The sequence below is a fragment of the Ptychodera flava genome, chromosome 2 (genome assembly GCF_041260155.1).
Source record: "Ptychodera flava strain L36383 chromosome 2, AS_Pfla_20210202, whole genome shotgun sequence".
NCBI lineage: Eukaryota > Metazoa > Hemichordata > Enteropneusta > Ptychoderidae > Ptychodera > Ptychodera flava.
The window spans coordinates 46,694,765-46,720,301 of record NC_091929.1 but is presented as its reverse complement, the minus strand read 5'-3'; the positions used below and the strand labels follow the sequence as shown (position 1 = coordinate 46,720,301).

Below are 25,537 nucleotides of genomic sequence, written 5' to 3'. Positions count from 1 at the left end.
ACAAAGTGTGTATGTATGTATCCCATGTTTTTTGTTGACATTTGACTTTAAGTCCAGATTAAAAGTCAGTTTTCAACAACAACATTGCTGGTAATGCCTGTATTGACTGTGGTGATAAGCTGAATACTTGACATATCAACATGATGTAGGGAGAAGAACATGAAACCATTATCAAAAGTTACAGCTACTGTGCCTTTAACTCAATGCTACGACCGGTTCAGTTTTCTTAAAACTTTATTTAATTCAATATAAAATTGACACAACATGAAGCACAACTTGTACTGCCATACAGTAAATGTTCTAGAAGATAATGTACTCCTCATGTTCCATGGTGTGCTAGCCGAACACAACCAATGAAAAATTAAGCAAAAATTACCATAGACTAAAAAAAGTCTTTGAAATATTTTTCATGCCATAAATTGGCCAGAAATCACATTGTCCACGAAAGACTTACAGACTAGTCATATGGTTTTGCCATGGAACTGATCCAACTTCAGAGCAGAAGTAACCTGTGAGAAGTCGATGCTGCTCCTTTGCCTCTCTTGTTGGATTTCTACCCAGTGTTGGAGCCAATCCAGCTAGTGCTGGATCATTGCGCCAAGCACCAGCAGTAAATGTGTGATTTTCAACATCTTCAGTATCAGTAATGCCTACATAGGTGTGCTTGTTTTTATCAACCATAAAATTATGCAAGCAACATGCTGCTAAAACCAAACCTGTTACTTTATCAGGGTTTAGGTTGATGGTGGTATGAAAAACACGAAACCTGTTGGATAGAATTCAAAATGCATTTTCTACTACCCGACGGGCACGGGAGAGTCGATAGTTAAAAATCCTCTCTTCTGTATTTAAACTTCTGTGAGGATATGGTTTCATGATTGTCATAGACATGGGGAATGCATCATCCCCAACAATGTGATAATGCATTCATTGATATACTCAACCCCTTGGATGTTCTCTGGAGGTGGTAAATCGAGACATTTAGCATCCAATGCATTTTTAAGAGCAGAATTATTAAAAACTCCTGCGTCACCTTCCCGACCAGCTGCCCCAACGTCTACACAAGTGAACTTATTATTTGCATCTACTAAAGCCAATAAAATAATACTAAAAAAGTGTTTATAATTAAAAAATTCAGTTCCACTGTGATGTAGTTGAACGATGGCGATATGTTTCCATCGATGGCACCAATGCAGCATGGGTAGTTCAATTTTTGATGAAATTCTTCTGCAATTTTCAGCCATTCTTCTTTTGATGTTGGAGTCTGAAAAAATTAAAAAAAATATCAGAGATTATTATACACCTATTGTTGTAACCTTTGACAAAGCCTGCATCACATTACACTTAAAGTAATTAATCTGGCTGATACAAATTACAGTGTTAATGTTAAACATAATGAGTCTTTATGAATGTAATACACTAAGGACTTTAACCCTCAGTTCTAAGTGTGAGTTTCATTCAGTAGACTCCTTAATGTTTATGTGTAAAAAAACAATGTAATTGAAAGCAGCTAGATTGATCATTTCAAGTGTAATGTTATGCAGGCTTTCTTCATAAAATGTAATAAAAAAGTAAAAAAATCCCCCAAATAGAAATAAAAATAAAAATTACAGATATGTATGGACTCAGGCCCAATCAGTGATGTATTTGACTTGAATATATGGCATCAGTCACTGAGCCCTTGTCCTTATAGTATTGTATTTTGTAAGTAACCCTAAATATTATAAAAGACAATTAATATAACTGATATTTTTAATCATTTCAGCCATCCCCATCCTCAGTAGCAGTAGATGATGATATTGATGACCCACAATTGGTAGATGATGAGTCAAATTCAACTTTGGATTTCTCTATGCCACCAACCCCAGCCAGCTGTAAGGATTCAACAGACGGTGATGATAAATCAACAAACAAGCCAATGAAGACAAAAATGAAGTCTTCCAAAAGACATCAGGCAGAAATGGAATATGAACTTATAAAGGGAGTTGCAGAATCAATTACTGAAAGAAACAAAAGACAGAAGTGTGGTGATGAAAAAAAGGATGCTGTTGAGACTTTTGGGAATTATGTAACCCAAACTCTACGGGAACTTGAACCAAAGATGAGACATTTGGCCCAACACCGAATATCAAATATTCGTTTGAGGCAAAGACAGGGTCTCTTATGCATTATAATGCCTTTCAAAATCATCAGCAATTTCAAGCATACACACACAACTGGCAGGTACCATATCAACAAAACTCAAGTCCCATCAATACCACCTTTCATGCAGCTACAGATTCTGCTGTTCATCTACCTCCACAGCAGAATATCTGGCAATCAGATAACAGTAACAGAGTCAATTCACAATTATCTGATGAACGACATACACCAATATTCACTCAGATGTAAATGAGTTGCAGCAGCGTAGTTGTAATTAACAGTTCATTGTTGTTCAAAACATTTCATAAATAAAGTATATGGAATCTATACCTTCAAGAATTTTTCCTTCATTGCATTGTACAAGGCCCCACATGTTTCTTCTATGATGGCTGAAACAGTCCTTTCACCAATCCTGAACTGGAAGGAAAGACTTCTGAATGTTTCCCCTGAAAAGAAAAAGTTGATGACAACACAATTCACAACATAGCCAAGCATATGCTTAGTAGTGGAACAGTGGTCTACAATATTCACTTACCCTATACAATGTATCACTTGAACATATTCATTGTAAGTAGGTAGGTAGGTTAGTAAGTAGGTAGGTGTGTGTGTATGTATGTATGTATGTATGTATGTATGTATGTATGTATGTATGTATGTATGTATGTATGTATGTATGTATATGTCTGTCTGTCTATAGTGGAAAAAATGTAGTTGATACACAGAACAAAAAAAGAAGTTGAACAAAAAAATAGTCTTAGTTACAGCTAATTGAATTTAAAATTAAAAATGACTAGAATAAATGAAGTATTTAGAGCACAAAATTACGCAAATTACTGTTATTTATGGAAAAAGGGTTTGGTTTTCTATTTACTTACAATCAAAGAAATTGTGGCAAATCTTTGAAATATCAACCATAGTACCGTACCTTGAGTGCTGATGAAGATTGCTTGTGGGTAATTACAGAAATATGCCCTAAGGCATTACCGATAGTACACCTACCTGTAGCAAGGAATCGTAAGGTTACAGCAAGTCTTTCACTGGGATTAACTGCAGATCGCATATTAGTGTCTTGCTTCTCAATGTAGGGGCTTATCATTGTCAGGATGTCTTGAAATGATTGTCTGTCTAGACGGTGGAACTGGCGGAAGCTTTCAGGGTCTTCAGCCCTTAATTCTTGGACCAGGTTCGCATACACTCCCTGAGCCTGTCGCCGCATTATCCACTGTCTTGTCCAAGTTGTTCTGCATGCTGCTCTCCTTCGACGCCGACATCTGCGCAACAGCAAAAGAAGCAATAATACTTCTTCATCCTCAGATGCACTGTCATTTGCTTCCATTGCACTATTATACACTGTTGTGCCCTTGTGATCTAAATGTTGAGTTGCAAAATAAAGGAGTTGGACTTTATTTTATAACCTGAATTTGATACATTACATATTGTTGAGACAGCCTTCAATGACGGATCTGTTTCTTCTTCAAACATATTTCACAAAATTAAATCACCTTCATGGCAGATTGACTGACCCTCTGCTCATTTGAATATTGCCAATGCACCTGGTAACTTCTTTTTTGGCGTAGGCTGATCTCATTGTTTCATCCACGATCATGTCAGCAACAGGGGGTGGGGGGTGTGGGGGTGTTGTTGTTGATTGAGTCTGACAGAAGGGGAAACCGTGGACTGTAACAACTAACAATACCTTTTTAACAGGAATTCTGAAATAATCTGTTATCTAATTATTATTGTGCACATTTTGAACATTTTCATGTGTACCAGACGATGTTATGTTGCAAATACATCCAAATTTTAATACCAACAAGAACAAAAATCTACTTAAACCAACATCAAGAACAAAAACCTGCTTAAACTAGCTTCAAGTTAGTTTACACCTTCTGTTAATTTGTTTATACTTTGAACATTAAAGAAAATTAACAATTCACTTACCATTCAGTGTTCTTGACTGTGTAAAAATATTTTGTCAACTGTCATTATTTCAGTGGGGCACCAATGCAATCGCCCCTTGGTCAGTTGCTAGGGGTTGCCAACAAGTCAACAGAAGGGGAATCCCCTGTCACCCTATCTAGATGAAACACCACGATCTAGACCAGTAGACTTCAGAGTTCCTGAACAATGGTAATGGTTCCTAGATACTTCCCTTTTTTCGCAAAATGACGATTGGAATATGAGGCAGTGACTGCAATGAAAGAAATATATTTTTAGAAAGAACGCCATTCACTGAAAGAATAGCGATGTACTGCTTTACTAAACGCGAACATTTGATGAGAAAAAATCTATGAATGATATTGTGAGTACTATCTCTCGTATTGATGACAAACTTGAATTCGTTCACGGATCTTTAGAAAAAGTCTCTGGGACCGCTGTGACGTCATCAATTGAGCCTGATGTAGCTGTAACTCGTGAGCGTGTTGTCTCCAGTGTCGCACCTCACCCCGCAGATCTTCATCGTCACCATGTAGTTGGTAATATCACTCTCCCGCCGCAAACATCTCATTCAACAACACCAGAACCAATCCTGATGAATACTCCCCGGTCTGATCCTCCACCGTTGTCTTCCGTGGTAAACCAGAGCCCAGCAAAATTCTTACAAGCGACTGAACGTTCGCCTACCGTTCCAACTCCCAGTACTCCGAACGCGTACGCTAACCGGTACCTGAGTCATTCAGATGAATCGAGAGAGAGTCCTTCGCGTCGTGGCAGCATTGATGAAGCTGTTAATAGGACGAGTTCTACATATCGCCGGACACAGTCTCGCATATCGGGTCCGCATCGTCCACGATTCATTAGAGATGACGGTCGTAACATGAACTGTAATGTCCTTGTATTAGGTGATTCAATTACTAAGTACATTAACACGAGTTTGTTATATAAGCATAAGCGTTCTGTTAAGCTTAGAGCTTCAAATATTGATGAAGCTTATTCATGTCTGAGAAATGTCAATAATATTGATGCAGAGATTGTAATCTTGCATATAGGGTCGAATGATGTTGGTTACTTACGTGATGATGTAATCATTGATGGAATAATTTCACTGTGTAATGAAGTTAAATATGTCTGTCCTAAAGCGTTGATTATTGTGTCGGGTATCTTACCTTTCCATGGTGAATACTCCATTCTAAATAATCAAATCCAGTATATTAATGAGAGGGTTAGGAATGCATGTTCTGATATAAATCACTGCGTCTTTGTAGATCATAATAGATTAGGTAACAATAGTTACCTCTATCACAGTGATGGAATTCATATAAATTCACGTAGCACAAGTTTATTGGTGAGTTTTTAAATGGGGTGTCAGAGCATCAAAGAGGAGCAGTGTGACCACTCATTCTCATACATATAGATCCCCGTCAAATTTTAGACGGGTGGATAGTAGTGATTCTTTCCAAGTAAATAGGCCCTACAATAGAAGGCCATACTATAATTATGGCAATGGTGTATACACTAGTAGATATGACCATGGTGATCGCAACTAGATTTAGATTGTGACCAGCATATGTTGATGTGCTTTGTTTCTTTTCATGTTGTTTGTTTTTAATGTCCTGGAACGTTCTGGATACAGCCACTATGGCTACAATGTTACACTGTGCTTCAATAGAGTTGAGTGTCTATTAACATTTGTCAAGGTAGTGCTTAATTTAGCACACCTGTTGTTCTGGCTACTTTTTTCTATTTCTATTTGTAGTCAGCTGTTCATCAAGTTTTCCTTCAATTTATCCAGTTCTGTTAGTCAGCTTTTACACTGCCATGTGTTTTACTTCGCGGAGACAGAGTACTGCTGTTTTAAGAAGAAATTTTAAGCGTTCTTTCTTACGTGTTGGTTGGAACATCCAAGGTGGTTTATCAAAAAATATGATAATGAAGATTTTCTATCAATTGTTAACCAATTTGATATAATGTGTATTCAAGAAACGTGGCTTTCGAAGTCAAACACTGTTGCATTAGATAGTTATAGTTATTTTCGATCTGATAGAAGTTTACAACATAAACGTAGTAAACGTGCTGCTGGGGATCTGTTGTTGTATTTAAGTCGTGCCTTAAGACAGGTATTCATAAGATAAAATCAAAAATTTCTGACTTGCTCTGGGTAAAACTTGATAAGGATTTTTTCTCATTCAGTAGTGATGTTTTTATGTGTTGTGTATATTTACCTCCACAAGGGTCTGTAATGCATGTAAATAATGATTATTTTGAAACTCTTCATTCTGAGATTCTTGAATTTTCTAGTTTGGGAGACATAATGTTAGTAGGAGACTTTAATGCCAGGACAGGTAATTTGCAAGATTATATTCAACATGATAACATAAATCACTGTCCTACACCTAATGATTATATTCCTGACTCTGTACACAATAGAATTTCAATGGATAATGGTAGTTGTAGTATCAATTCCTTTGGGAGACAACTTATTGATCTTTGCATTCAAAACGGCTTACAGATTTTAAATGGTAGAACTGCAGGGGATCTTTATGGAAAACCAACTTGTTACAAGGGAAATGGATTTAGTTCAGTAGATTATGGTATTGTTACAAAGAATTTGGCGAACCGTATAGATTATTTCAAAGTATATGCTTTTACACATTTCTCTGATCATTGTCCAATAGGTTTTTCTATGAATATAAATAATATTGTGAAGCAGTCAGTTGATGTAGAATGTAAACCATGTTCAAGTAAATATTTGTGGAATGATAATGCTAAACAAAATTTCTTAATACTCTGCAACGTTCATCTATTCAAGAAGACTTTAGAAATTTTAATATTGAGTGTCATAGTTCCCATTCTTGTGATAATATTGTAAAAGTATTTGAAGGTATTATTCACAAAGTTTCAGATCGCTGTTTAGGTAAGGTAACGCCAAAATTGAAAAAGAAGAAATCAAAACGTGTTTTTCAGCCTTGGTTTGATAAGTCTTGTTTTTCACTTCGTAAAGATCTTAAAGATTGCTGTAAATTGTTGAATCGCTACCCAAATGATCCACATATTAGAGAGAGATGTTCACTCTAAAAACAGAATACAAAAAACTATTAAAATACAAGTCATCGTTGATGACACAGTCCCCACTTGTTAATGGGTACTTTGATTACATGTCCTCAGAGAGGATAGAGTCATCTTCATTAATTAGGTCTGTGATAAAAATACTGCGATACAGATGGTGCTCAATGGCCAAGAATGAGTTCCATGGTGATGAAAACATAAAACCAATGTAGGCAACCATCTAAAGTTCATAAAATGAGTCAACTAGGAATTAATCAGCAGGATGTTGTAAAACACTTTTGCATACAATCCTAACACTTAACAGATTTCAATGTTACCATATTTCTTGATGCAGTATCTACAACACTATGAGATCAACATCTGTATCAAGGTTCATCAAATTTGACGTTGTATTAATTTGTGGCTATATCACTCTAATTAGGAAAGTTCATTACTTATGCAATTAAAAATTAATGAAAATGACACTGATAAATGCCTTTTTCAATGTTAAAGCAATGTGAGCTTAACATCTGTACAAAATTTCATGAATTTGATGCAGTATTTCTTGACATATCAGCCTACTTACGAAACTTCAATAATTGACATGTTACTGCTACATGATGTGAAAGAAATTGACGAGCGTATGTATGAAATAGGTCAATGTCCTTGTACCAACTTTGAATGATACTGGTGGAAATATGTCTGAGTTATGGCTCTGTACATTCGAAAATTGTAACAAAATCACAGCCATGCAGCGATATTTGATCTCACTATTTAAAAAATCAACACGTATATGTATAACATAAGTCAAAGTCCATGTACCAATTTCGAATAAGATCAGTTGAGACTTGCCAGAGTTATGGCTCTCGACATGAAACAACCATAACAAAATTGCTACCATGTGGCCATATTGGACCATCTCGTGAAACAAATCGACATACATATGTATAAATAAGTCAATGTCCTGTACCAACTTTGAATAAATTCGCTTGATACAAGTCTGAGTTATGGTTCCAGACATGAAAAATTCAGAAAAAAAATGGCACCACTGCGGCCATATTGGATTGTATCACAAAACAAATCAATGTGCATATGTATGACATAGGTCAATGTCCTTGCACTATGTTTCAATAAAATCCGTGAATAAAATCAGTTGAGATGTGCCCAAGTTTTGGCAAAGGACATGAAAAAATTGTAACAAAATGGCTGCCATGCAGCCATATTGGATCATATCATGAAGCAAATTGACCTACATATGTATGACATAGGTTAATGTCCTTGTACCAACTTTGAATAAAATCGGTTGAGATATACCTGAGAATTATGGCTCTGTACATGAAAAAATCGTAACAAAATGGCCGCACGGCAGCCATATTGGATCGTATCACATAACAAATTGACATGCATATGTATGACATTAGTCAATCTCCTTGTACCAACTTTGAATAAATTCGCTTGATACATGTCTGAGTATTATGGCTCTGTACATGAAAACATCGTAATAAAATGGCTGCCTGGCAGCCATATTTGATCGTATCACAAAACAAATCGATGTACATATGTATGACATGGGTCAATGTCCTTGTACCAACTTTGAATAAAATGGGTTGAGATATGCCTGAGTTATGGCTCCTTACATGAAAAAATCGTAATAAAATGGCCGCCTGGCGGCCATATTGGATCGTATCACCAAAAAAATCAACGTGCCTATCTATGACATTGGTCAATGTCCTTGTACCAACTTTGAATAAAATCGGTTGAAACATGTCTGAGTTATGGCTCTATACATGAAAAAATCGTAATAAAATGGCCGCCTGGCGGCCATATTGGATCATATCACAAAACAAATCAATGTACATATCTATGACATTGGTCAATGTCCTTGTACCAATTTTGAATAAAATCGGTTGAAACATGTCTGAGTTATGGCTCTATACATGAAAAAATCGTAATAAAATGGCCGCCTGGCGGCCATATTGGATCGTATCACAAAACAAATCGATGTACATATCTATGACATTGGTCAATGTCCTTGTACCAACTTTGAATAAAATCGGTTGAAACATGTCTGAGTTATGGCTCTTTACATGAAAAAATCGTAATAAAATGGCCGCCTGGCGGCCATATTGGATCGTATCACAAAAAAAATCAATGTACATATCTATGACATTGGTCAATGTCCTTGTACCAATTTTGAATAAAATCGGTTGAAACATGTCTGAGTTATGGCTCTATACATGAAAAAATCGTAATAAAATGGCCGCCTGGCGGCCATATTGGATCGTATCACAAAAAAAATCAATGTACATATCTATGACATTGGTCAATGTCCTTGTACCAACTTTGAATAAAATCGGTTGAAACATGTCTGAGTTATGGCTCTTTACATGAAAAAATCGTAATAAAATGGCCGCCTGGCGGCCATATTGGATCGTATCACACAAAAAATCAATGTACATATCTATGACATTGGTCAATGTCCTTGTACCAACTTTGAATAAAATCGGTTGAAACATGTCTGAGTTATGGCTCTTTACATGAAAAAATCGTAATAAAATGGCCGCCTGGCGGCCATATTGGATCGTATCACAAAACAAATCAACGTGCATCTGTATGACATATGAAGTAATCCTTGTACCAAGTTTGAATGAAATCGCTCTTTGCATCTCTGAGATATCTGCGTGAACGGACGGACGCACGGACGGACGGACGGACCACGCACGGACGCACGCACGGACATGACCAAACCTATAAGTCCCCCCGGACGGTGTCCGTGGGGACTAATAAACGGTCAACTTTCAGAGAGAGTCAATTAAGGAAATTAGAAAGGGTTTATTCCGAAGACCGTAATGATTACTGGAAATTGTGGAAGGATATTTCAGGGAGTCGTGTCTGTAAGAAAATTGATTCATCTATCTCTCCTGCTGAATGGTTTCATCACTTTAAGCAGTTATGTGATTTTTCTTGTGAAGAAACTGATAATGTTTCTAAACGTATCATATCTGAATTAACAAAAATGGAAGCTGCCAATGAATATGATGTGAACTTTATTCTTAATTCCACATTTAGAGAATCAGAAATATTTAAGGCTTTGCGTAAATTAAAATCAGGGAAATCCCCAGGTGTCGATGGTATTTTGAATGAAATGCTAAAATATGGTGGTTCTTCCATACTTACTCCATTGTGTTCATTATTCAATGTCATCTTCAGATCAGGAACGTTTCCTAATGCTTGGAAAAAAGCATATTTGGTCCCTGTGTTCAAATAAGGTGATACATGTGATCCGTCAAATTACAGAGGGATTTCTATAAATAGTTGCCTTGCAAAACTGTTTACCTCTGTGTTGAATAATAGGTTTATAAACTTTCTTAATAGCAATGGTATTCTTTCACCATTTCAGTCTGGTTTCAGAGCAAAGAGGAGAACTGCAGATAATCTTCTTGTTTTGCGTTCTGCTATCAATCAACATGTCTATGCGAAAATTTCTCAGCCAAGCTATAGTCCCAGTCGTAGGTACCTTTATTGCTGTTTTGTAGATTTTCAGAAAGCATTGACAGGGTTTGGCGTACAGGTTTACTTTGGAAATTACAGAAATATGGCATTAATGGTAATTTTTATAGCTTAATTAAGTCCATGTACGACAACATTAAGTATTGTGTGAAAAGTAACAACTGCTTTACTGAAGAATTTGACTCCAATTTAGGAGTTAAGCAAGGGTGTAACTTAAGTCCAACTTTGTTTAATATTTTTATAAATGATCTTCCCAGTACATATGGTTCCAGTCAGGACTGTCCTATCAAACTTGGTAAACTCCTTATCAATTGTCTAATGTATGCTGATGATCTTTTATTGATTTCAGAATCTGAAACAGGCTTACAAAGCTGCTTAGATAAACTTCATAGTTTTTGTCGTGAATGGAAATTGTCTATTAACATAAAGAAAACGAAAGTTATTGTGTTTAACAAAAGTAATCATCTTGTAAAAGGAGTTACACTCACTTACAATGGAGTGACTCTTGACTTAGTGAAAGAGTACTGTTACCTTGGTTTTGTCATTACCCCAAATGGTAGATTCAAAGGTAATTTTCATAATCTTAAATTGAAGGCAATGAAAGCTCTTTTCAGCCTTCGTAAGGGCCTTCAGAATGGTTCACTTTCTGTAAAAGTTGCATTATCACTCTTTGATAGTTTAATTGTTCCTATTATGACATATGGCTGTGAAATATGGGGACATGAAATTAATGACAAATGTAACTTTCTCAATGATGTTAGTATATCTTTTTATAGATTTATCCTAGGAGTCTCTAAACATGCACCGTCTGATGGTGTTGTTGGAGAGCTGGGTAGATATCCAATTCACTTTAGGCGAGTCCCAAAACCCGGACCGACTTTATGGTGATAAAGCACATGCTCAAATACTGGCATAGATTAGTTTTGTCAGATGACATCTTACTGAGATCTGCTTATACATCCAGGTTGAATTCAGATTGGTCTAATTATATACAAAGCATTTTGAACTCTTACAGTGGGAGTGATATATGGTCTTGTGTTTGCAATATCAATTCCACAGTTAATAATGTATGTGATAGTTTATGTGAAACTTATGATCAAACATGGTTGAGAAACATTCATAATGATACAAGGAAGTGTGGAATGCAGAGGAATAAGCTCCGAACTTACAGACTATTTAAGACAAAATTTGAATTTGAAAGTTACTTGCTAGATATAAGATCTTTTACCTATAGGAGGTGGCTGACAAAACTGTAGTGTGAACAGCGCCCCCAACTGCCCCTGTTGGTTGCTAGGGGATACTGCCGACCCCCCGCAGAGTCAGCGTCCTAGGACCATGTGATCTCCGCATCGGAACACGCCAGTTCGACTATTACCGCCTTACTATCAGCATCACACAGCTCTACGCTACGATACTATATCTATCTGCTCACTACCTGAGAAGCCAGATATCCGACTATCTGAACAGAGGACTGATTCCTGTTCCAGAGAGTCATCTACTCTAGCTTACGGTGAGTACATCTATTCACACCCGGCTATCACTTCACTGGCGCTGTGAGCAAAAGCTCCGAACCAGACGTGGGGTGCTAGCCACTTTTTCTAATTTTGCACGAGGCGATTCAGAGTTAGACTCGTCCGTCGTGCCGCGGTCCACTGCCTTTGGGTTAAGGGAGTGATCGCTGCGAAATTTTTTAGTTTTTGACTTCCCCAGCTAGCCTTTTCTCTCCCAAGAAGGAGGAGGGACGGAGGTTTTGGGGCAAGTCATATTTTTTGTACGGTGTGGTGCGATCGTACGGCTTTGATTTTTTCACGCAACCACGGGAAAGCCAGTCCGTAGTGACGCGGCTGCCCACACACGCGTGAGATCAAAGAACAGTTTTCAATCAGAGCAAGTGAGCTCTCACTGTTCCAAAATTAGAAGGGAGACGTAAGTCAGACCCTCTCACACTAGTTTTTGTCCATTTTGTGCGAGGATTTTTGTAGCAAATTGCCGTAGGGTGCGTTTTGGAAACGTTCGGCCCTTGCTCAAATTCTCTCACTGAATTTACCGCGCGCTGGGAAAATTCCGTCACGTGACTCAGGATTCGCGCCACAGGTTGGTTCGGCTGTCGCCTGACGGTGCCCCGTACAGCGTGATTGAATTTGATTCTTTTTGTTGACGTTTACCGTTTTATTTTTGTGTGAAAACAAGGACCATTATTTATTTTCGAGTTTATTTTCAATAAAGATTTTGTTGTTGAAAATCTAAGCTGGTGTTGCTAACGTCAGCCAGCGGTGTGATAGGGAAGTGTCTGTGTGTGTGCTTGTAAGTATACCGGGCCCTCCCACAGTCACATTGCACAACTTTAGCGCAGGGTGGCGCCCTTCCTAGACCCTTTATAAGCAACTATTGTTTTGTAAGGGAGGAATAGGGTTGTATACCCAGTGCAATATTTTGACAGATTTTGATAATTGTTGAGCTCAATAAATTTTTGGAAAACATCATTGTCCATTGGGTTTTAAAGTACAACCCCACTTTGTGACACTTGAGCTCCAATACCAGACAAAGTCCTCAACCTAAAGTCCTCAACTTCAAAAAATTATTGCCACCACAATGGAGTCTACAGAGGACAAGATAGACTTAAATCATTGCGACCCAGAGACACTGCTGGTTCTACCTGGGGTCGGAAAGAAAACAGCGAAAGAAATTATGAAACTTAGGGACCAGCCTGGAGGGGTCACCCCGAGGGGGCTAGAGAACATCAGGAATTTTAGACCCCAAGCTGTCTTTTTCGACATGATAACCTATGGGCCAAGGACAGCAGGTGCCCATCGTAGGGAAGGTCACACCATGGGTTATGACACCAGGGGAGGGGATGATTGGGCGACAAAAGCAGCCCAGGACTGGGATGACGAAGACTCCGTAGCGTCAGTCCCCGTCCCTGAACTAGCCCAGAGAGTCGATAGGTTAAGCCAAAACTACGACAATAGCATTAGTAAACGAGCTCACCCAAGGCTTGAATATAAAGACATCGGGGACGAACGACCTCACAGGGAGGTAAGGATGGGACGAAGGGCGAGCCCCTCCCACTATCCATCCGACGATGATTTCCTTTCTGACGGCGATGACTGGCGCCCTCACCGCTCAAAGAGGGGAGAGGGAGAACACCGTCGCCACAGCGCGCAGGCCCGCAGACCAGCGAACGCGGACTTTTCGTCAGGAAGAAAACCGGATGGGTTCTATAAGGAACGTGACGACAACGACGGTGAAGAAATAATTTACCGCTCGGAGAGGCGAAGCCGTCGCACGGACCAACCTTACTCCCGTGACTCTAACGCGTACCGCACTCCGCCGCCACCCTATCCCCTGAGTCAAAGGAGGGACTCCCCAGATAGGGAAACCCGCCAAAGACGTAGCAGGGCCAGGGAAAGCGTGAGGAGAGACCAGCCCCATCGGGCGATAGCATGGGGCCCTCCCACAGCTAGAGGGAACCCGCGCTATAGCACAAAGGGGAAATGGTCCGGACTCGATTCCAATTCAGAGGACACTGACGAAGATGTCCCCCCACCTACCCGCCGAGATAGAGAAGCTCCGCTTAAGCGGGTTACGCTACCAAAGACGCTGACTTTCTCGGGAGAAAAGGGGAGGAAGTGGGGCGTCTTCTATACCAAATTCGACTCCTTCGCGAAAGCGCATGACTGGACTGAGGAAGAGAGAAAAGACTATTTGTGCTGGTGTTTCGAAGGTCTTGCGAGCGAGTACTATACCCTCCTTATCGAGCGAGAGGGGAAAAACATCAGCTACAAAGAGCTCATTAAGAAACTAGAGAAACGCTTCGGGTATCAAGAACTCCCCGAAGCAGCGCAACTTAACTTCCAGCAGTCCCAACAGGTGCCTGACGAAACCTTAGAAGAGTGGGCGGACCGTGTGCTTTCACTGGCAACTCGGGCTTTCCCAGACTTCTCCGACCGTAATGACAGACAGGCAATCATGAAATTTTGCACTGGCTGTATTGATAGGGAGGCCGGAAGGGAGGCTGCTGCTCAGCGACCAGCTACGATGGATAAAGCCATTGACGAGGTTCGGGTACGTCAGTACATAAACCGGGAAGTTTATGGCAAACGGGCAGCGAAACGCGAAGTTCGCCGGGTCTCGTCGGACCCCGACAGCGACAATGAAAAATTCAACGTGCGTTATACCTCCAAAGACAAACCGAGGAGGTTGAACTCGCCCGATTACCGTCGTGATAGCTCAGACAGGCAAAAACCTGACGCCAGCCCGAACTCCGACCGACGTTTGGCTCGCCTTGAGGAACGTATGGCTAGGGTAGACGCTGAGGTCACTCAGATCGGCGCCCTCAGTACGACCCTAGAGGCACTCACCAAACAGATGACCGAACTGGCGCGCGCGATGACACACTCGTCCAGGCCGCGGAGTAGATCACCTTCGCCTGGGCGCGCTCAGTGTTTCGGCTGTGGCGAAGTGGGGCATTTCCGTAAAGACTGCCCTCAACGTAAAACGCCAACAACACCAGAAAAGAAAGTCACTTTCAGTGAGGGGTTAAACGAGGCTGGGTCAACCGAGAGGGCCTAGGCTTGACCCGTAACGACGCAGCAGGCCTACCCGACAATACCCCACCTGTACCTCTGCCAATCTCACGCGAAGATAGGGGGTCCGATCTCTCCGAACAACTTTGTGAGGAGGGCTGGGAAGATATAACCCTAACCCGCGCGAGTCAGGAGGAGGTTCAGGTGCAAACTGAAGGTGGGACTGAATCTCGGACCCACACCAGCCAACTTGACACAGGGGATGTATCCGACACCTCGACGTACGAGGAAACGGACGTCCCAGAGACGCCTGTGGAAGAAACTCCAATGGAAGAGCCTGTTCAGTATTTCTGGACAACCGCCCCAGAGGAGCCACCATGGGACTTGGATTGCGACAATCTAGAACATGATACACCACTGGTTACAGCAACTGAAGTACCGACTTACGAACCGAGAGCCGAAAAAGAGGACCCCACGCCGATCACGATTTATCAACTTGTGTCTGGCTCCATGTATAGCGTACCTATCTCAGTGGACGACCAAGAAATACAAGCGGTCGTGGATACAGCTGCCGAAGTAACAATCATTTCGGACCGCCTTTACCACCGACTGGCGGACCCCCTGCAGTTATAAAGGTTACGACTATGCAGACAGCAGGCAGAGAAATGGGCATGAAAGCCTACCAGGTGGGGCCAGTCTCGATCCAACTAGGTACCACCCAATTTACCGAAAATGTGTATGTCGCCACCGATAGGGGACGACATGCTTTTAGGCGCGGACTTCATGCGATCGAGACGGGTTGTATTAGATATGCTCAACAACCGCCTAATGTTCGGTGACGAGACTGTACCCATGGCTTTTGACCGTAAGAGAAATTTAGGTAAAGTTGCAAAGGTCACACTGCAGGGTAGAACAACTATACCCCCTAACTCAGTGGTTAGGGCCCCATGCCACCTAAGTCAGACCCTTGGGGAGTATATGATCGAACCCATTTCGGAGTTACAGGTCGTTATGCCCCGTACGGTTCACGAAGGTGGCCAGCAACCCAAAGTGTGTTTGTCAACCCAACCGACGTGCGATAACTATAAAAGGGGGCAGATCTGTTGCCACGGCAACTGAAATTGAGGCAATCGGTACCCCGAACTAGCTGAAAGTGTAACAGTACAGGAGGTCAAAGAAACAACTGACAACTCTACACCAACAACTAACAGTGACGCAAGCTTGCCCGAACACTTGAAGGACTTGTTCAAGAGGTCATGCACAAACTTAAGTCCAGGCGAAGCAAGCCAGCTGCGAGACCTCCTGATAGAGTACCAGGACGTGTTCGCAGCCAATGAATTCGACTTGGGCAATTTCACTGCTCTGAATCACAGTATCAACACCGGGGACGCGAACCCAATCAAACACAAGATGAGGCGAACCCCACGATGCTTTGCGGCCGAGGAGCAGGCACATCTCAAGAAGATGTACGACGCCAAAGTCATTCAGCCATCGGTGTCCGAGTGGGCCTCCGCACCTGTACTTGTCCGGAAACGGGATGGGTCCGTTCGTTGGTGCGTGGATTATCGCGCCCTCAACAATCTGACCACCAAGGACGTATTCCCACTCCCCCTGATTGAAGACTGCATGGACACCTTGGCCGGGAACAGATGGTTCTCGAAGTTAGACGCCAACTCAGCATACTGGCAAGTTAGAGTCAACCCTGAAGACAGGAAGAAGACTGCATTTGTTACCAAGTACGGGCTCTTCGAATTCACGAGGATGCCCTTTGGACTTTGCAACGCTCCCGCCACGTACTCACGTGTGATGAACCTGGTATTGAGGGGTTTGACATGGGAGGTAGTGCTTGCCTTTCTCGACGACATCATGGTGCTGGGGACGTCCTTCGAGCACCACCTACAGAACTTGCGGGATGTATTCCAGCGTGTGAGGCAATACCAGCTGAAGCTGAAGCCCCGCAAGTGCGAACTCTTCCAGACAAGCGTCTCGTTCCTCGGTAGGAAGGTCACATACAATTGTGTCGCCCTCGAAGAGGAATCGATTCAAGCGATCCAGGACTGGCCCTTACCCACTAAGACAAGGGACGTGGAGAGCTTTCTCGGGTTGGCAAACTACCACCGTAGTTTTATTAAGAACTTTGCTGACCTAGCAGCTCCCCTTTATGCAATTACCGGAAAACGGGCATTCTGCTGGACAGAAGAGCAACAGGCCGCATTTGAATCTATCAAGGCCACACTGCTGTCGCCACCAGTACTCGCCATGCCGAATCAGACGGGCAGGTTTGTCCTGGACACTGACGCATCTGATTCCGCCCTCGGCGCAGAGTTGTCGCAGGTCCAGGACGGGGAGGAAAGAGTCATAGCATATGCCAGTGTCAGCTTAACACCGGAGCAACGCAAGTACTGCACCACGAGGAAAGAACTACTGGCCGTGGTGCGGTTTACACGGCAGTTCCGGCACTACCTGCTGGGAAAGCCTTTTCTCCTCCGAACGGACCACAACAGCTTGACGTGGTTGCTGAGTTTCAAGGCGCCGCAGGGACAACTTGCCCGGTGGCTGGAGGAATTAAGTCAGTACGACATGGAAGTGAGACATCGACCCGGCCGGAGACACCTCAACGCAGACGCTCTGTCCAGAGTAGGCGAAGGGGCCGTTTGCCCAAACTACCGACACGATGTCGCCCTGGAACATCTGCCCTGTGGAGGGTGCGCCTACTGTGAGAGGGCCCACACCAAGTGGGGACCCTTCATGGAGGACATAGACTACGTCGTGCCGCTGTCAAATGCAGCCCGGGAGGTGACACTCTCGGACCCTGACACCACAGCACTCTCAGGCTCCGACACGATGCCAACCAACGGTCCAGATATGACGCTATTAGCTGACCCGGATACAGGGACTGGTGCCGATGGGAGGAATAAGGACAGCGAGAGCCTAGAGGGTACTGAAGTTCTGACAAGCGCCGAAGAGACGCTGTCACCACGCCAAAGGGAGCAATTCGATGAGTGCCCCACCTGGCCATGGGACCCTGGCGGAACATCATGGGACAACGAATACAATCACACGGAGGACCCCATGACGACAACAGCGTTCCATACCCATGCTGATATCGAGCATGTATGGGACAGCGAGCGTGCGACCTCGAAAGTCTACGTAGTAACCCGCAGCAGTGACCAAAACGAAGGCACGGCAATTCCTAGGGGCATTACGGATGACATCAAGGAAGCACAGCAGAATGACCCTGAGTTACAGTATGTGTACGAGTGGGCTTACGGTGGGACTGAACCCAGCGAGGGCGAATTGAAGCTGTCGAGCCCAGCAACTAAGCACTACTGGATCAATAGGGAGATGTTCTTCATCACAGAAGGTGTACTGTGGAGGGAAGGGAATGAGGAAGGGGAAAAACAACTGGTCATCCCGGCCTCACTGAAATCGGAGGTCATAGACCTGAACCATTCTATCCCCTCAGCAGGACACCAGGGTGTGCAAAGAACACTCTCCAGAATCAAACTGAGGTATTACTGGCACAGAATGTCGGATGATGTAAGAAATTTCATAGCCGGCTGCCCGAAGTGTAACAAGAACAAGAAGCCTCGACAGTACTCCAAGTTCGAAATGGTCAAATTCCATGCCGGATCTCCAATGGAACGGGTGCACCTCGACTTTTTGAGGCCTTTGCCGAAGACTAAAAATGGAAATGAACACATCCTGATGATGGTAGACCAGTTCACCAAGTGGGTGGAATGTATACCACTCCCATCTCAGGAGGCAGAGGTCACAGCCCAGGCGGCAGTTAATGAGTTTTTCGCCCGTTTCGGATGTCCGTTTGAAGTGTTTACTGACCAAGGTAGGAACTTCGAGAGCCAGCTCTTCGCGGCAGTTTGCGACCTCTTACACATTCACAAGCGTAGAACAACGCCGTATAGACCGTCAGCGAACGGACAAGTGGAACGCTATAACCGTACGCTGATGAACGCGGTTAGATGCTACGTTGGAAATTTGCAGAATGATTGGGATATCAACCTGTCTCAAATCGCAGCAGCCATGCGAGCATCCGTGAACCGCAGTACCGGCTATACGGCCAACAGACTGATGCTCGGGAGGGAAGTAAACCTGCCCTCAGAGCTGATGTACAGCCAACCATCTGCCAGTTCAGCCGAAGACCTCGGGCAATATGTACAGAACTTGGAACAGACCCTGAAGACCGCACACGAAATTGCACGCAAGACTCTCAAGACCAACCAGGAGAGGATGAAGCGCGATTACGACCTTAGAGTCCACACCAAGGCATATAACCTTGGCGACCGCGTCTACATTTTGGACACAGCCACAATCAAGGGGAAATGTAGAAAGCTTAGTCCTCCCTGGAAAGGCCCCGGAATCGTGGTGGGGAAACTGACGCCATACCTGTATAGGGTCAAGATCAGACGGCAGGAAAGCGTGGTCCACCACGATAGGATGAAGCTGTGTAGGGACAACGTTCTACCGGATTGGATCCAGAAATATCAGGAGGCTGGTAGGAAAGGCCGCAGTTATCAGGTCGGTTCGGGAGAGAGGGGGTATTGCGTATGCGGTAAACCAGATGACGGCAAATTGATGCTGCAATGCGATGCGTGCTTTGATTGGTTTCACGCGCAGTGCGTAGGGATCGACTCAGCCAAAAGAACGCATCATGGCGAATTTATCTGCCCAAAATGCATCAATTTCAAATGTCACTAACCTTGTTCCTGTTCTGTTTCCTTGCAGGGAGTTGACCCCATACAATGGCTCAGCGAGGTCAACTGACCCTTGAGGATGTTCGGGAGGCTATCCGCGCCCGACGACTACTCAAGCCTAGAGAGATCATGGGCGCCCTCAGCATCCTGGGTATACACGAAGCCAAGCGAACACTCATCACCCTCTATGACATCGCCAAAGCGAGAGGCAACTGGGGATGGGTGCGGACTATGCAGGAGGAGGCCGACGTCATGGTTGATGTGCCTTGGATAGTCAAGAACATGCCACACATCAACCCCAAGAAGAACGTTCGGCCACCGAAACCCAGGAAGCATACGCCGGTTGACACCAACACCAACCCTTACGGTATGTGTCGGGACATACGTCTCCAGACTCGTTCTGACCTTACCGTATACAGGGAGGGCATGCCGGCGTCGGGGGAGCCCACAGAGCGTCCACCACAACTGGCTGGGGAGGTCCAGTCTGCCCCTACCACACAGGTCAGCGAGGACATCGATCTGTCCCGGACGGCTGTAACACCTTCGCCACGGGACCAGGGAAAATCCACCACCACCCCCGGGGCTGGAGCCCCAGAGATCGAAGTCGCCGCTCCGGACTCTGACGACAGCCTCTTCTGCCTGACGTCGGAGGAAGACCAGGAAGATCTGTGTAGGGAGCCAGTACGAAGGAAGAAGCCCAGCACTGCCCAGGGGGCGAGACTCCAATTCTCGGTGCTGCAGGGACTGGTTTCCAGCAGTCTGCCCCCAGAACCCCAAGGGGAACAGGCCAGCACATCCTCGGATGTAGCCAGCCACCCCAGCGGGGATCAGGGGAGGACTGAACGGGAGCCAGTGACAAGCGCAGAGAGAAGTCTCTCCCAGGGCCCAGACCCCAGCCAGGGACGTACAACTGCAGCCAAGCGGAGGCAGCGACGCAAGCGGCAACTTGAAAGATCAGTCACCCTGCAGAGCCACCCGGGTGACGAAGAGACCAACGGCAAGAGGTGCAGGGAGGAGGAGCCCCACCCCAGCTCATCCAAGCGAGCGGGGAGCTACTACGCCGGACGACCGTCCCCCTGCCCTTTCCCGGGATGCCGCTTCGAGTCGAAGGGGATCAAGGAGCACTGCTTCAGAAAACACCTTCCCCGATGCCTCCGCGAAGACCCAGGACGTGTCGACTACAACGCCATCGTTGACCTCCTGGAGTTCCTGACAAGGAAGCTGGTGGGGCCTAGTATGCCAATCTTGGCGCTCTACGACCACCTGAAGGCCCGAGCCCACGCCAGGATACCCGAAGGCGCCAAAGTCACCGACGCCTGCCGGAAGACTATGGAGGGGTTGTGCCACCGGATGAACTGGGACGTCCCAGAGAAGCCCCGCATCAACCCACCGAATACTCCGGCTGTCATGGTCCAATGGAGAGTCATGTCAGCTCTGGTACACGACCTTGACCCAGCGGACCGTGACCGGGTACGGCGTTGGACTGGCAAGGGAGCCCAGGAGCGCCCTCGCCCACCAGCAGCAGCCGCCGCCAAAGTGCCAGGGAGTCCAATAATGATCCCCGCAGGTTACCAGCGGGGAGCCAAGCCCACCAGGGAGACCCCACTTCCTCGCACGCAGGTGGCAGCAGCCTGTCAGGAAGCAGAACACCCGACGGCGGCCCCAGCAAGGTACGGATGGGAACGTAGCCAGGAATCTCCACTTCCGAAAGCTATGGACTCACATTTCCACCTGGATCGGACGGTGAAACAACTCAGGAAAGGCAGCCGAGTGACAACGTCAGCTCAACTAGTCTCGGCCTGCCCAAGCGTCCGACCCGAAGTGCCAGTCCAAGTGGTTGGAGGAGTGGAGGTATACTGTGACCCGGAAACCTTCCCCGAAGACCTGACGCGGGAACCAGGGTGGAAGATTGCCATCGGCCTCCACCCCAAAGCCGCCGTCGGAGCAGGCAACCAGGTACTGCAGGAGATCCGACGCCTGGTTGCATCCCCACACGTCGCCGCTCTAGGGGAAATCGGACTCGACAGAACCGTGGGCAGCGACAAGTGGACGAAACAAGAGGACGTCTTCAGGGAACTCCTGAGCATGGCCGACCCCGCCAAACCAGTCATCTTACACCTGAGAGGCGCGGCGGGGGATAAGTACGCCTGCGATACTCACGCCCTGGCCCTGGTAACCGTCAAGGAGATGTGCGATTCGACCCAGCTCATCCATATCCATAACTTCGCAGGAGAGCTGCGCACCCTTCGTAGATGGCGCCAGGCGTTCCGCCACTGCTATTTCAGTTTCTCGGCAATGGTGGCGGACTTCGACGACAGGCAAGTTGAGGCCCTGAGGGACGTCCCCCTGGACCGGATCCTCCTGGAGACGGATTCGCCGTATCTGATGCCATGGCCCGACCAGCGGTACAACACCCCCGCATACATCGGTGACGTGGCGCAGGAGGTAGTACGACACCGCGGTGGAGACATCAAGCGCCTCCTGCATACGGCGATGAGCAACACCCGCCGTCTCTATGGGGACTAGAGAGGTCCAGGAAACCTGGATTTGGAGCGGGACTCGTGCCCGGGAGGGGACTTCACAGACCCCAGAGGGTGCGCGCCCTGAGGACCAATCCAGTACAACCACCCATCCAAGGAGGGAGCTACTCTGGTAACGCCCTTGGTGACGGGAGCAGCACCGGTGTGAAATATTCGCACTGGGAAGCCTCAAGAGAAAACAACTGCTATCCCTTTCTCTCTGTTCTTTTTGTTTGTTCGTTTTTGTTTCCTTCCAGGTCGTGGATGCGGGTCCCACCTGTCTGATAAAACGGGGAGGAGTGTAGTGTGAACAGCGCCCCCAACTGCCCCTGTTGGTTGCTAGGGGATACTGCCGACCCCCCGCAGAGTCAGCGTCCTGGGACCATGTGATCTCCGCATCGGAACACGCCAGTTCGACTATTACCGCCTTACTATCAGCATCGCACAGCTCTACGCTACGATACTATATCTATCTACTCACTACCTGAGAAGCCAGATATCCGGCTGTCTGAACAGAGGACTGATTCCTGTTCTGGAGAGTCATCTACTCTAGCTTACGGTGAGTACATATATTCACGCCCGGCTATCACTTCAAAACTAAGAATTTCGGATCACAACCTACAAATAGAACTGGGTAGAAGGTCAATTCCAAAAGTTCCTGCAAATGAAAGATTCTGCAAGCATTGTAAGTCTTTAGTTGAGGATGAATTTCACTTTGTAATAGAATGTCCAAAATACAGAGCTTATCGAGATAGTCTATTTTCATCCACTAGTTTGTATAATCCTGGTTTTCTTGATTTGAATGCTAGAGAAAAGTTCATGTATATCTTTACTCACGAAAACAAACTACCTCTTGCCAAATTTATTTCTTGTACTTTAGTTACTCCCCAGCAGCAGCTTCGTCCAGTGTTTGCTGAGTTTTGTAATTTTGCCTTACCTCACTCCTTGAGTGTGTTGTTGAGCAATAAAGTAAAGTAAAGTAAAGTAAAGTATAACGAGTTAGATTGCTCCGATTTTCACCAGATAAAAAGTGTTGTAATTTTTCCCTGAGATCTATTCAGTAACGTCAAAATTAATTCACTTGGAATTTTATAGAATTTTTCCCTGAACGCCCTATTCATATTTACGAGTCCCAATGCATCGAAGGTGCTGTGATACGAGTATCTGTTGGTCCAATCCGCATATTTCCTGCAGTACCCGCACCAGTAGGCGCAAACAACGTAGATCTCATGTTCTTTGCATCTTTCTTGCAACAAAAAATCAGATGTGTAACATATTTACTCACCAACTGGTCACATTTAATCAACGACATCAAGATCGAGCTATTTTCCATGGGGGCAGCCATTTTGTACTGTCATGTGATTCCACGCATGCGCGTAGTTAGAAAGTCGTGAGTAAAATTACTCAGTCGGGCGCGTACACGGTGAGTAATTTTCCTCGCGAGGAAAAAAATATCAAACATGTTGGATATTTTACTGAACGCGCAAAAGAGTGATGCAACGCGCAAAAAATCGACCGCACACGGGGAAAAGTTTGCTGAGCAATTTTCCTCGCGAGGATTTTTGCTAATTTCTCTCGTGTGCGGCCGGCTTTATGCCGAGTTTGTTTACAACTAACTAGAAGGCCTCCGTAGGGCTATCTTTCCACTTCTGCAATTCTGTGTCCATAGAAATTGTATAACCATTTCAGTCGGATTGAAAGTTAGAAGTCGCTCACAATCTGCAGTATCTGTTCAACCCGTGAAACAGTGATAGTTTGTATTCAACACCACACGTACCGTCTTGGTTACGCCATGGAGGTAGGTTTTCTACCTCCATGGTAACGCGTACACCATAGAGGGACTGATCGTGTGGTTACTTGTCTATCAATGCCTCTTAACTACCCTTAGGCTTATAAAACTGCATTTACTATAATGACAGGAAAACAAAATTAACGAAATATCACAGAAGCAGCACCGGTGACGCTTAAAATGTTTATTTCGGTGGTTAAACTGTTGGCGTGTATAACCACTCCCGTGATGTGATTCTATATAGGTCATGCCGTGTACTACATAACACGCTGCGCCGATGGGGCTACGCTACGGGTCGGAGCCAATCGATGTGCAGGCTAGATCGAAGTCAATGTTCTATTTTCTATACCGTTGATGGTGCATATATGAGAAAGTCTGACCTATTTTGAAAATTGCGTCCTGTATCGATTCGTGATGTTAAGTTATCGCGGCGATGTTGAAACTTAATTTACAACTATTTCTTTGATAAATATGCAGCACGGCACCGCGCGCAGCAAACCTGTACGATCTTGGGCTAAAAGAAAGGGGCAACCGCTTAAAACAAGCAAAAGAAAAATAAATCTGCCCTCTTCTAATCTTACTGTTGAGTAGAGGACACGTCCAGCAATTTTCTAAACTGCTTTAACTTAAGAAAGAAAATGGAAGCTGTGCACGGGCTACAACTGGAAGTACATACTTTTGTAAACAGACGCAACGGGTCACATACACGCGACTAGCTAGTCGCGTGTATGTGTCAAGGGAGAGAGACTTTATAACAAATTTTTTGATCGACAGTCACTCATGATCGGAAACTTTCTATGCACAAAGTCCGCGTTGTATGCTGTATCTGAGTCTATTGTTTATTATGGCGGTCGGCCGGGGCAATCGAAATCGGCCGCTGTTTTGATGTCATTTCAAACGTCTCCTATCTTGAATATGTTATCCTGATAAAGTGGTAAACTGTACAATCACAATTTCTTTAACAAGTTACAATGTCAGACGTGATTTTTTTCACGCAAAGTAGTAAGCAATAAGCAAACGCCTAGCTGCCCAGTTTTTACTTTTGTTCTGCGTTGAGTTCAAAGTTCATTGACTTTAGCACCAAATGTAAGGTGACACTGAAACACAAAGGAAATTATGCCACGGTGTTTTGAATGAGAGCTTGCATAGTTAAAAAGCAATTCCTACTATATCACCTTGTTTATACTTGTTTTAAATTCTGTTTCAGACCTGTGTTCCTAAGGTAAAAAAAAAAAATAATAAACCTATGAATATGATGATAACTGTGAAAGTTAATATAAAGTGACTAATCAAACAAACAAAAAAATCTAAGAGTTGATCATTTCACAATATTTCTTTCCCGTCAATGAACAA

The 25,537-nt window shown here is 44.4% G+C and overlaps 1 protein-coding gene across 1 annotated transcript; it reads right to left on the bottom strand.

Moving 5' to 3' along the window:
- Positions 1–218: 218 nt before the first annotated feature.
- LOC139122491 (uncharacterized) lies at positions 219–23,751 on the bottom strand. Its single transcript, XM_070687897.1, has 5 exons — positions 23,681–23,751; positions 4,084–4,333; positions 3,142–3,510; positions 2,473–2,588; positions 219–1,264 (listed from the first exon to the last, which is right to left on the bottom strand). Exons 3-5 carry the CDS (start codon positions 3,476–3,478, stop codon positions 1,088–1,090), a joined length of 630 nt encoding a protein of 209 aa, XP_070543998.1. The 5' UTR covers positions 3,479–3,510; positions 4,084–4,333; positions 23,681–23,751; the 3' UTR covers positions 219–1,087.
- Between the last annotated feature and the right edge of the window lie 1,786 nt (positions 23,752–25,537).